Source organism: Rutidosis leptorrhynchoides, chromosome 3 (genome assembly GCF_046630445.1).
Source record: "Rutidosis leptorrhynchoides isolate AG116_Rl617_1_P2 chromosome 3, CSIRO_AGI_Rlap_v1, whole genome shotgun sequence".
NCBI lineage: Eukaryota > Viridiplantae > Streptophyta > Magnoliopsida > Asterales > Asteraceae > Rutidosis > Rutidosis leptorrhynchoides.
In genome coordinates, this window is record NC_092335.1 from 409,105,799 (window position 1) to 409,118,351 (window position 12,553).

A 12,553-nucleotide genomic window follows, 5' to 3' on the forward strand; every position below is an offset into this window, starting at 1 on the left:
AGAAAGTCGAGTCCGATGAGAAGCACATCGATGATGTGCCAATTGTTAGTGACTATTCCGATGTATTTCCCGACGAATTGCCGGGTCTTCCACCTCATCGACCGGTTGAATTCCAAATCGATCTTATTCCGGGAGCCGCACCCATAGCACGTGCACCATATAGAGTCGCTCTATCCGAAATGCAAGAATTGAAAAGTCAAATCCAAGAACTACTTGACCGTGGTTTTATCCAACCTAGTCATTCACCATGGGGCGCTCCGATTTTGTTTGTTAAAAAGAAAGACGGATCCCTACTAATGTACATCGATTATCGTGAACTAAACAAATTGACGGTTAAGAATCGATATCCTCTTCCCCGCATCGATGACCTCTTTGATCAACTACAAGGGTCTTGTGTATATTCGAAAATTGATCTCCGCTCGGGTTATCATCAATTAAGGGTTAAGGGGGAAGATGTCTCCAAAACCGCTTTCCGAACTCGTTATGGTAGTTATGAATTCCTTGTCATGCCGTTTGGTCTCACTAACGCACCGGCGATGTTCATGGATCTTATGAATCGCGTGTGCAAACCGTATATTGACAAATTTGTTATTGTGTTCATCGATGACATCTTGGTCTATTCTAAAAGCGAAGAAGAACACGAACAACATCTCTGACTTGTGCTTGAACTTTTGAGACAAGAACGACTCTATGCCAAATTCTCCAAGTGCGAATTTTGGTTGAAGGAAGTTCAATTTCTTGGTCATGTTGTAAGTGACCAAGGTGTTAAAGTCGATCCATCAAAAAACGAAGCCATTAGTAAATGGGAGACTCCTACTACTCCTACTCACATTCGTCAATTCTTGGGTCTCGCCGGATACTATCGTAGATTCATCAAAGATTTCTCTTTGGTCGCTCGTCCTCTAACCGCGTTAACTCATAAGGGAAAGAAATTCGTTTGGGCGACCGAACAAGAATCCGCATTTCAAATCTTGAAAACGAAGCTAACCACCGCTCCTATCTTGTCACTTCCCGAAGGCAACGATGATTTTGTTGTGTATTACGACGCCTCGAAACATGGTTTTGGGTGTGTGTTGATGCAACGAACGAAAGTCATTTCTTATGCTTCTCGATAACTCAAAATTCATGAACGAAACTACACGACACATGATCTTGAACTCGGAGCCGTTGTCTTTGCACTAAAAATGTGGAGACACTATCTTTATGGAACCAAGAGTACTATCTTTACCAATCACAAAAGTCTCCAACACATCTTCGATCAAAAGCAACTAAACATGAGACAACGAAGGTGGATTGAAACCTTAAACGATTACGATTGCGAGCTTCGTTACCATCCCGGAAAGTCAAATGTGGTAGCCGATGCCTTAAGTCGAAAAGAAAGAGCGGTGCCTCTTCGTGTACGAGCTTTAAACATTACCATCCACACAAACCTTAATAGCCAAATTCGGGTAGCCCAAGATGAGGATCTCAATGATGAAAATGTTTCACACGAGCTCTTGAACATTCTCGTCTCTCGATTCGAAGTTAGGGAGACCGGACTTCGATATTTCGCCGGAAGGATTTGGGTGCCTAGCTATGGGGATCTACGAAGTCTTATTTTAGATGAAGCCTATAAGTCACGATACTCGATTCACCCCGGTGCCAATAAGATGTACCACGACCTTAAACAACAATATTGGTGGCCGAACATCAAAAGGGACGTATCTACTTATGTTGCCAAGTGTTTGACATGTTCCAAGTTCAAAGCCGAACACCAAAGACCGTCCGGGTTACTTCAACAACCCGAAATCCCGCAATGGAAGTGGGAAAGAATAACGATGGACTTCATCACCAAGTTACCAAAGACAACGGGCGGTTATGATACCATTTGGGTTATTGTTGACCGTCTCACCAAATCCGCACACTTTCTCGCTATGAAAGAAACCGACAAAATGGAGAAACTTGCACAACTTTACATTAAGGAGATCGTAGCTCGACACGGTGTACCTTTATCGATTATCTCCAACCGAGATGGCCGTTTTGTTTCTAGATTTTGGCGTACCTTGCAAGAAGCGTTGGGAACGCGTTTAGACATGAGCACCGCATATCATCCTCAAACCGATGGGCAAAGTGAACGCACAATTCAAACCTTAGAGGACATGTTACGGGCTTGTGTTGTCAATTTTGGAAAAGCTTGGGACAAGCACTTACCTCTCGCCGAGTTCTCTTACAACAATAGTTATCACGCGAGTATTAAAGCCGCACCTTTTGAAGCGCTATATGGCCGAAAATGTCGTTCACCTCTTTGTTGGGCCGAGGTAGGCGACGTGCAAATCACCGGACCCGAACTCATTCACGAAACCACCGAAAAGATCGTTCAAATCCGAGATAGGCTTCGGACGGCCCGGAGTCGTCAAAAGTGTTATACCGACAAAAGACGCAACGACCTCGAATTTCAAGTCGGTGACCGAGTAATGTTAAAATTCGCACCTTGGAAAGGTGTAATCCGTTTTGGGAAACGCGGGAAGCTAAATCCGCGGTATATTGGTCCTTTCGAAATCTTGGAGCGTATTGGAACCGTTGCTTATCGTTTAGATCTTCCGCCTCAATTGAGCTCCGTTCATCCTACCTTCCATGTATCTAACTTGAAAAAGTGTCTTGCCGAACCCGATATCGTCATCCCTCTCGAGGAGCTTACTATTGATGACAAACTTCATTTTGTGGAGGAACCGGTTGAAATTGTGGACACCTCCGTCAAGACATTGAAACAAAGCCGAATTCCGATTGTTAAGGTTCGTTGGAATGTCAAAAGAGGACCCGGGTTTACTTGGGAAAGGCAAGATCAAATGCAAAAGAAATACCCTCACTTATTCCCGGTTCCGGAAACGCAAGATTTCGAGGAAGAAACAACGACTACTACGCCTACTTAAATTTCGGGACGAAATTTCTTTTAAGGAGTAGGTAATGTAACATCCTGCCTTTTTCCGTTTACTTTTCCGTTTAACTATTTAAATTCCGTTATATGTTTATAACATCTCCCGTTAATACGCGTTTTAAAAATATCTCGTTTAGGTAATTCACGCACCCGAATGAAACTTGAGGGACCATTGTTGCCAAGTGACCAAAGGTATGACTAGGTCAACTAGTCAACACCCTTTCTCCACCATTCATTAATTTCATTTCATTTTCCTTTTCTCTTCATACTTTCCATTTTTCTCTAAATTCTCCAAACAAAGAATTCATCATCTGCAACAAATCGATCAAGCTTCAATCCAAACAAATTATATATTTGGAATCCTTGCAACTTCCTCTTCGATTCCATACCGATTTCATTACATTTGGGTAACTTTCTAAAATCACTAGATTTTGTGTTCTTGATGTTTTTAAGTTATAAAGTTGTTAATTAGTGTCTATGGCTCAAGTCTAACATGATTATATGATTTATATGCTCGATTTCGTTATTTGAAGTAACTAGCTTGAATATGAACTTTGGTGTGTTTGATTTGGTGATTTGGTTGTTTGAATATTGTTAAATGTTATAAATGCATGTATTAAATGTGTTCCTAACATCACTAGCTTCAACTTGATGTGTAGGTTGCTTGAGAATACACCATAAACTTGATTAGTGATTTTGGTGAATTTGGGTTAGGGTTTAATAAGCTTGAAATGAATATTTGATGCATTGAATGCCATGAATTATTGTTAGTAAGTAGTTAGTTGTATTGTATGCTCGATTACCTACAAAACGGCGTGTTGTATGTATGCATTAAATGCCCGAATCATAAATGTGCACTTATCAAATTTGAGTATTAAATGTGTGCATTAATTGATTATTTGACTTGAAAAGTCGGTTATTGCAAATAATGTTTTCGGTTGGTGAAATATGCTTAGTTGTCTTCCTTGTCAAAAGAGCTTTCCAACGATATAAGGTGCGAGTCATAAGTGTTTACGGTTTGTGATTTGTGTTTGATCGAAGTTCGAAAAAAAAAGACTTGAACAATTGAAACTGACCAGGTACCAGCACCCGTTAAATGCCGCGGCGCGGCAGCCTTGGGTCACGGCGCGACCTAAGGCGTGTTCAGGTTCTGACCTGCATGTCAATTATATGAAAAATGTTTGGCACCCTATGGACCTCCGATTCACATGAGACTTGTTCTAATATGTTTATATATGAATAATTAGCACAGAAAAATAGTTCGGGACCCGGCCCGAACGCGTTGACTTTTTCGTTGACTTTGACCGACCAAAGTTTGACTTTTTGTCGAACTTAACCAAATGATTATGCGATCTTTCTAACATGATCCTATACTTGTATCTTGCATGAAACAAGACAATTTGATTCACATGCTACATAAACGAGTCGTATTGAGCCATAGGACTAATTGAACATCTTTGACCAATCGTGACTATCGTTATTGATACAACCTATTTGTTTAGGTCAAGACTAGCATTGTTCTTTGCACACGTCACTTGTCGAAGTACTTATTTACTCTTGCGCTCAAGGTGAGATCATAGTCCCACTTTTACTCTTTTGAACTTACTTTTGGGATGAGAAAACATAAACGCTTCTTTTAACTAAGTGAACACAAGTACATGAAAACAAACATTCTACATACGAGTTTAGAACAAAAATCCTCAATTCGATTATCATTAGTTACACTTGACGGTGTAAGCGAGAACTTATGTTATATGGCCATATGGGTTTGACAAACCCTCATTCGGACGGTTCGCTATCGTTATGCGGATGAAATATATTTTCGGGAAACAGTGTATGTTCTAACACTATTGTGATGGGGTACTATTGAAGGAAACGTTAAGCCTTGATAATTGGGTGCTCGTGAATATTAACTTTTAGAATGTATTACTATTTATCAATGATGCAAAATCTTGTGGTTCGACTTACTTTTACTCACTTACTTACTTAAACCTATGATTTCACCAACGTTTTCGTTGACAGATTTCTATGTTTTTCTCTGGTCCTTGAACATTAGGTGATACATGCTTCCGCTCATTCTTTTTGATACTTGCTTTGGATGTCGAGTATACTTGCATATGTGGAACGTCTTTTGACTACTTTAAACTGTGTCGCACGTGTTTCATTTGTACTTTAAACATCGTTATGTACTAGTTATGGAAACTACTTTTGTAAACTTTGAAACATCCACACTTATGAAATGAATGCGACATATTTTCGGTCAAACTTTGTCTTAAAGACTTATGACCATGTAATGGGACCTACGTAGACGGCGCCGTCAAACATGATTTGGTCGGGTCGCTACAGTATGTATGTATGTATGTATGTATGTATGTATGTATGTATGTATGTATGTATGTATGTATGTATGTATGTATGTATGTATGTATGTATGTGTGTGTGTATACATGTCTATATAGGTGTTTATATATGCTTATCGTTTACTTTCATTGTGTGCATGTTTATGTATGTATGTATTTTTTTTTTTTACCACTGTATAGCACTCTCAGGTACGTACCCATTTTATCTACCTTTATTTTTTTTCAATCATTGGCCGGAGTATGGCTCTAGTTATTGAGTCGACAAAAAGCTTTGATTTATTGGCGACTTGACTGACCCCTAGAGCTTAAAGTAAATTTTCAGGCATGATTTAAAACCCATGGAAATTTGATTTTACCATTTTCATGGCGTCTCTATTTTATTTTATTTTTATTATTTTATTTTATTATTATTTTTTTAATTCTATTTTTTTCTTAAAATTTTTTTTTTCTATTTTTAACCGGAGGTCCACTCGAAAGCAATCTCTCTTTCCGTCGAATAGAGAGAGGGATGACTGTCTTTACTTACTCTACCGTTTTACTCTGGGTAGAGAAATGACTTGTCTCTATTATCGGATAGGGGAAAGATTGTCTACATCTCACCTCCCCCATACACCACTTAGGTGGTATTGGGTTTGTTGTTGTTTAGACACTCCATTGAACGTTATCTTTTTCTTCCAACTCTTTTCCTTTATTTCTAAAAAAATTCGAGAACAAAGCCTTAATCATTTAGTTTTATTTGCGTCTTAACAGCTGTATAGAGTCTAAATTGAATTTCAGGCATGATTTAAAACCAATTAGAGATTAGAGATTTGATTGTACCATTTTCACAGCGTCTCAAATTTATTTTTAATTTTATTGTACTATTTTTCTAATAAAATTTCCTACTTATTGACCGGAAATCTACTTGAAATCAATCTCTTTATCCGTCGAATAGAGAGAGTGTTTCATTCTGTGTGAAAAATGACTTTTTTTATCATCGAAAATTAGAACATTTCACCTATTTGTAGTTATTGTTGTTTTATGATAATCACCTAAACATTGTTCTCATTCCCGTTCTCATTCTGTCGCCCATAAACCCTCAATCCAAACACTCCGTAATTCGTTTTCCCAGGTGTCACGTAAATTCTCGAGAAGAACCGTCAGAATCGAACTATGGATGCTTGTACCTCTCCTGTCTACCAGCATCACAAAACGCAGTGAATATACAAATTAATTTTAATAATTTCATATCAACGATGATGCTAATGAAATCAGAGGAACTTAGAAGCAGCGAGTTTTCGGAATTAAAGGTTTACTGTTTACAACTACTAGAACTCACCAGAAACCCTAGAAACAACAACAACACCCCAATCACTCATCTTCTTCAATATATTCGCCGTTCTCCTCCTCATCTACTTCAACCGTTCTTTGAGTATGTTCCTTCTCAATTTTCGAATTCAGTTAGTTTTTATTCATGTTTACATTACATTATTATAATTTTACTGTAATTAGAATAACAACTATGATGTGGAATAGAAACAGGTACAATAATTTAACATAACTTTGACTTGTTTACTGTGATTACAGTTTTGATGATGATTATTATCCTGCATAGTGATAGAATTAGCGTCCTCAGTTTGGTGCTAGTTATTATTGAATAAATTAGGCTATTAAGATTTTTTAACTGCTAGATTTGACTTTTTAGCTGTTCTATAAAATAACATGATGAAATACATATACAAAAGAAATCAAGTGGATTTAGTTTTCAGTCTAAGCTTAGGTTCTTTTCGCTACCGGTTTCTACATAGAGCTGATTTGAACTTAGGGTTTACATTGCTGCTTGTAATTGGTTTAGGAATTTGACTTGTGTTTTTTGTTGCCTTTTTAGATATACTTTGTTTCCTCTGCTGCTGCTGCTGGAAGCTGCAGTGGAGTGCAGATCGACACCAAATGATGAGTCTAAAGAAAAGCCTCATAAAATAAGTGATGCTGTAGCAGAAGGTGTTATTCAATGTTTGGACGAGCTTCTAATGAAGTGCTATATAGGATCCGTGGATCAGGTATTCGAGTCTTGCTATTTGGCTTGTTTTTTTTATATGTCAACTTGATGGAATAAGATCTCATCAATGGTTTGTATGCAGATGGTTGTAATACTGAAAAAGTTGACTAATGCAGCAATGCTATCTCCATCTGAAGCATCAGAGGAGTTTCGTGAAGGAGTTATTAGGTGTTTCAAGGCACTACTCAATGGTTTACGTTCATGTTCCAATACATCTTGCACGTGCAGTCAAATTAAATGCCTGCCTATGCTTCTAGAAAAACCACATTTACAAACATTTCCAGTAAATAAATTAAACACGGACGAATGTTTACTTACTTTCCTTCGATCTCAATCTGCAACTGTCATCGTTGGTCATTGGCTATCACTTCTGCTAAAAGTATGTACTCGCATTCTTTTAGGTCAACAGTCATTTTCTTATACTGGGGAGAAATACAAAGACAAAAACTATATAAGAAGTTAATTTTGAATATTTCTTTTTTCATAGGCTGCAGATGTTGAGGCGGCACGGGGACATATAGGCAGTTCTAAGATCCGTGTAGAAGCATTCATGACTCTTCGTGTGCTTGTAGCCAAGGTATGTTACAATGATTATAAGTGTTTGAAACAATTAACTGCATATGGTATGTTTTTGTATCTTATGTTATATATGTATGTTTTGTTGAAGGTTGGTATAGCAGATCAACTAGCTTTCTTTTTACCGGGTGTTGTTAGTCAAATTGGAAAAGTTTTGCTTGTTTCAAAAACAATGATTAGTGGGGCTGCTGGAAGTATGGAAGCCATGGACCAGGCACTTAGATGTTTGGCCGAGTTTCTCATGATAGTTCTTCAAGATGAGGCTAATATATCCGTTCTCGATTGTTGTGAAATGGATTTCATTTTGGATAAATCCCCATTATCATTTCTAGAGGATCTCCGCCGTTTACCTGGCAAAAAGCAGGACCAGGTTGAAGTTTTAGCAACAACAACAGCTGAAAAGTCTTCACAATCAGATAATAAAAAATCCATGCATGTAGAACGTACAAGAGAATGGATTGAAACTGCTTCGTCTCATGTGAATAAGTTATTGTCAGGAGTTTTTCCACATGTAAGTGTAACAACTATTTGATTTTATATTATGTTTACTTTTGAATATGTATAGATTTATAAGTTTTTTTCAGCTTTGTATTCATCCAGCTAAGAAGGTGAGGCAGGGGACCATGGCTGCTATACAGGGACTCTTATCAACCTGCAGTCGCACATTGAAGGAAAGCAGACTAATACTTCTGGTAAACTTAAATTGTCCTTATTTTCTGTAAATTTATATCATTGTTTCCCAGATTCTGATTGTAGTTGATACGTCACTTTAGGAATGTTTATGTTCTCTAGTTTGTGATGATGATGAAGAGGTGTCGACATCGGCTCAAGAATTTCTTGAAAATTTGTTATCATCAAGTGTGAAGCATCACATAGAACAAGGTTTTTCTGATTTATTTAACAGGTATTTGTCTATTATATTGTTTTTCATAGTTGTCTGTATTTTTATTTATGTTTTATTTGTTTTGTTTCTTATGGGATTTCAATGAAAATAACAGGCTCTTTGAAAAGCTCCCAGAGGTAGTAGTTGGAGGAGATCAGTTACTTGCTCATTCCCAAAAGTTACTTGTGTTAATTTACTACTCTGGCCCACAATTTGTTAAAGACCGTCTTCTTTATTCTCCTGTATGTTCACATGTGCCTCCATTTCTTGTTTGTTTGACCTTTACCTTTGACTTACTAACAAGTCAATAACTGGTACAGGTGTCAGCTGCTCGATTCTTTGATACTATTACTCTTTGTTTGAGTCCGAATTCAGTATATTCTGGCTCGTTAGACAAACTGCTTTTGGAGAGACCTTCTTCAGTTGGGTACTTGCGTTCTATAACTGAGATGAAAGCTACTGCTTTTATTGCATATGAAAAGAAGCCTGATGTTGAATATAATGCTTATGAAGATCCAAATTCTTACAAAATTCAAAATGAATATGATCTTCCACGAATGCCACCTTGGTTTACTTCATCTAACAATCAGAAACTTTATCAATCACTCGCAGGGATCGTTAGACTCGTTAGCTTGTCTCTTGTTGCAGGTAATCATTACCCCTTTTTTTAGGTCGTTCATATCAGTTATCTGTTTAATACGTGCTAAAATCTTAAGTTTGATTATAGATGGGTCTGAAAGTGAGGGGAATATATCGATTATTAAGGATATCCCCCTGAGTTACTTGCGTAAGTTAATCGGTGATGTAAGAAACAAAGAATACACAAAAGAGAGCTGGCAATCATGGTATCAAAGAACAAATTCAGGAAAACTTGTAAGACAAGCTAGTACTGGTGCATGCATCTTGAACGAGATGATATTTGGTTTATCAGATCAAGCTATTGATGATTTAAAAACAAAGTTTCGTAAAAACATGTCTGGCTGGAATGTTTCTGTAAAACAAGACTTACAAAGACAATTAATTGACTGCATCGGGAGTATATTGCATGAGTATTTATCTCCTGAAATCTGGAATCTTCCGCTGGAGCTATCCAATGTAGTAGGAACAGGAGATGTTACCATGCACCTTTTTCGTGATAATGCAATGCTGCACCAGGTAATATCACATATATTTATATTTAATGGGAGTTGATATTTCCACTACAATTTTTGATAATTCCACTACATTTATGCATTAAGGAGTTGTACCGTACAACCTGTTAATGCATAATAAAAGTAGTGGAACTATAAAAAAATCAAAGTGGTTTATCATAACCCATATTTCATCTTCACTATGATCCATTCCCATGATGTTTGTTGAACTTGTGCATAATTTTTTTCTGGGCAGATTTTGATCGATGGGATCGGGATATTTAATCTTTGTCTTAAAAGTGATTTTGTGTCAAGTGGGTTTCTTCATTCATCTCTTTACGTGTTACTGGAGAATCTTATCTGTTCAAACTTCAAAGTCAGACATGCATCTGATGCGGTCTTACATGTCATTGCATCTACATCTGGGCACCCAACGGTGAATTACCAGCTTCAATTTTTGACTAAATTTAGTGTTTGCATTTAAAATTTTCCCTCTTGAAATATATATTCTATTTACAGGTTGGCCACTTAGTTTTGGCGAATTCGGACTATGTGATCGATTCAATATGTCGGCAGCTGCGTCATCTGGATCTTAATCCTCATGTTCCAAGTGTTCTCGCAGCCATTCTTTCCTACATAGGTGTGGCCCACAAAATATTACCGTTGATGGAGGAGCCAGTATGTATTACCACTATGTGTTTGTGTGTTTAATACTGTTTACACATTGATTTGTATCTAATATGATGAAAATTTTGCATAGATGCGATCAATTTCTCAGGAGCTTGAGATTCTTGGCAGACATCAGCACCCTGAGCTGACCATATCCTTCTTGAAGGTAAGTAGTTAATCTGTTCCATGTGCAAGTAATCCTGAGTTTTGGCCGAGTTTGACTGACTTTGACCAAGTTTGATTGTGTACTCGCCGAATAATTTCGATTTCTGGAATGGAAATACAATGAAATAAACTTTTACTTTTGTTACTTAGTCAGTTGTAGAAATTGCAAAGGCTTCAAAGCTCGAGGCTTCCTCACTGCCCCCTCAAGCAGAATCACACCATAAGCAGGTTAAGTCAGAAATATCTGACGATGTTGTCCTCTCGAATCCTGAAGAAGTTGAGATTAGTTCGAAATTGGAAGCCATTTTTTTTAAACTTAAGGAATCCAAGAGCTATAGACGAACTGTTGGATCTATATCCAGTTCGTGTATTACAGCTGCCACTCCACTACTCAGTTCATTAAAGCCTACATCATGCTTGTTAGCCTTGGATATAGTTGAGGTAAGTTTTTACCTTTTCTGTGTATATAATATCAAGTTTTAACTTTTTAATGTATAATTTGTGTTTAGGATGGAGTCATCGCGCTTGCTCATGTGGAAGAATCTTATAGGCATGAGATGAAAACCAGGGAGGTCCTTATACAAGCTTTACAATCGTATTCACTGCACGATATTGCAGATACTCTCGAGTCAGAAAATGATACTTCTGATGAAAACAGATTACTCCCAGCAATGAATAAAATTTGGCCCTTCTTCATTGCTTGTATCCGAAACGGGAATCCACTCGTAAGTGTGTGCATTTTTATTATACTTTCTTAATAGTAATCTATTTGTTGTGGTATAAAAGGTTTTATGTTTGAAGGTGCATGCTAGCCAACTTATATTATACCCTTTACGACAAATCAACGTGCATACTGATAAATATGTATAATAAATAATACAGACAACTAGGCGCTGTGCTAATGTGATGAGCAGAGCAGTGCAAATTTGTGGAGGTGATTTCTTTTCTCGTCGCTTCCACTCAGATGGACCCCATATATGGAAAGTATTAAGCACGTCCCCGTTTCATAAACCATCAATAAATTTCAAAGAAAGAAGAGTTTTGCAGCTTCCATACAGAACCAATCCAATGTCTTCAGAGGAACCAAGGGCTGAGATTTCAGACTTAAAAGTACAGGTGGCAGTACTTGAGATGATATGTGAGATATCTGGGAACAAAAAGAGTGCTTCGGCTTTTGAAAGCGTTCTTAAGAAGGTAAGTGGGATGGTTGTAGGGATAGCATGTAGTGGGATAACTGTACTTAGAGATGCATCTGTGAATGCACTTAAAGGACTTTCATCTATTGATTCTGATCTAGTTTGGTTGCTACTCGCTGATGTTTATTACTCGAAAAAGGAGACGGTTTCACCTCCTCCACCTGTTGAGGGTTTGCCACAAGTTTCACAACTCTTGCCACCACCTTTTTCTCCCAAGTCGTACCTTTATGTCGAGTATGGTGGCCAGAGCTATGGTTTTAATATTGACTTTTCGTCCGTAGAATATGTTTTTAAGAAATTGTTTAATGATTGACATGTTTTTTTTTTTAATTATCGAAATAGTTTTTTTGTTTTACTGTGCAACATGCTAATAGTTCAGGATACATCTACATTCATTAGCATGCCCTGCCAAACCCATGGGTCTCAAAACAACTTGAAAATAAATCCTCATTTTCTAACTGTTTCAAAAGAATTTTTTAAGTTAATTTATGACGATAATTAACTTAAAAGTAGTTCATTTACAATATGGAGTGTACGAAATCAATGTCACGAACGTCATGAATCACTTATGCGTTGGTCGTTGAATAAACTTATGCCTTCTAGTACGTACTTAACTTTCTGT

General features: G+C 37.4%; 1 protein-coding gene across 1 annotated transcript; it reads left to right on the top strand.

The window, feature by feature from the left end:
- The first annotated feature begins 6,492 nt into the window (after positions 1-6,492).
- On the top strand, positions 6,493-12,347 carry LOC139897761 (uncharacterized). The gene is made up of 16 exons (XM_071880454.1): positions 6,493-6,685; positions 7,142-7,313; positions 7,395-7,691; positions 7,800-7,889; positions 7,980-8,399; positions 8,473-8,580; positions 8,662-8,792; positions 8,887-9,013; positions 9,092-9,419; positions 9,499-9,926; positions 10,158-10,337; positions 10,421-10,579; positions 10,662-10,736; positions 10,886-11,176; positions 11,245-11,460; positions 11,618-12,347. Exons 1-16 carry the CDS (start codon positions 6,510-6,512, stop codon positions 12,242-12,244), a joined length of 3,825 nt encoding a protein of 1,274 aa, XP_071736555.1. The 5' UTR covers positions 6,493-6,509; the 3' UTR covers positions 12,245-12,347.
- The last annotated feature ends 206 nt before the right edge of the window (positions 12,348-12,553 follow it).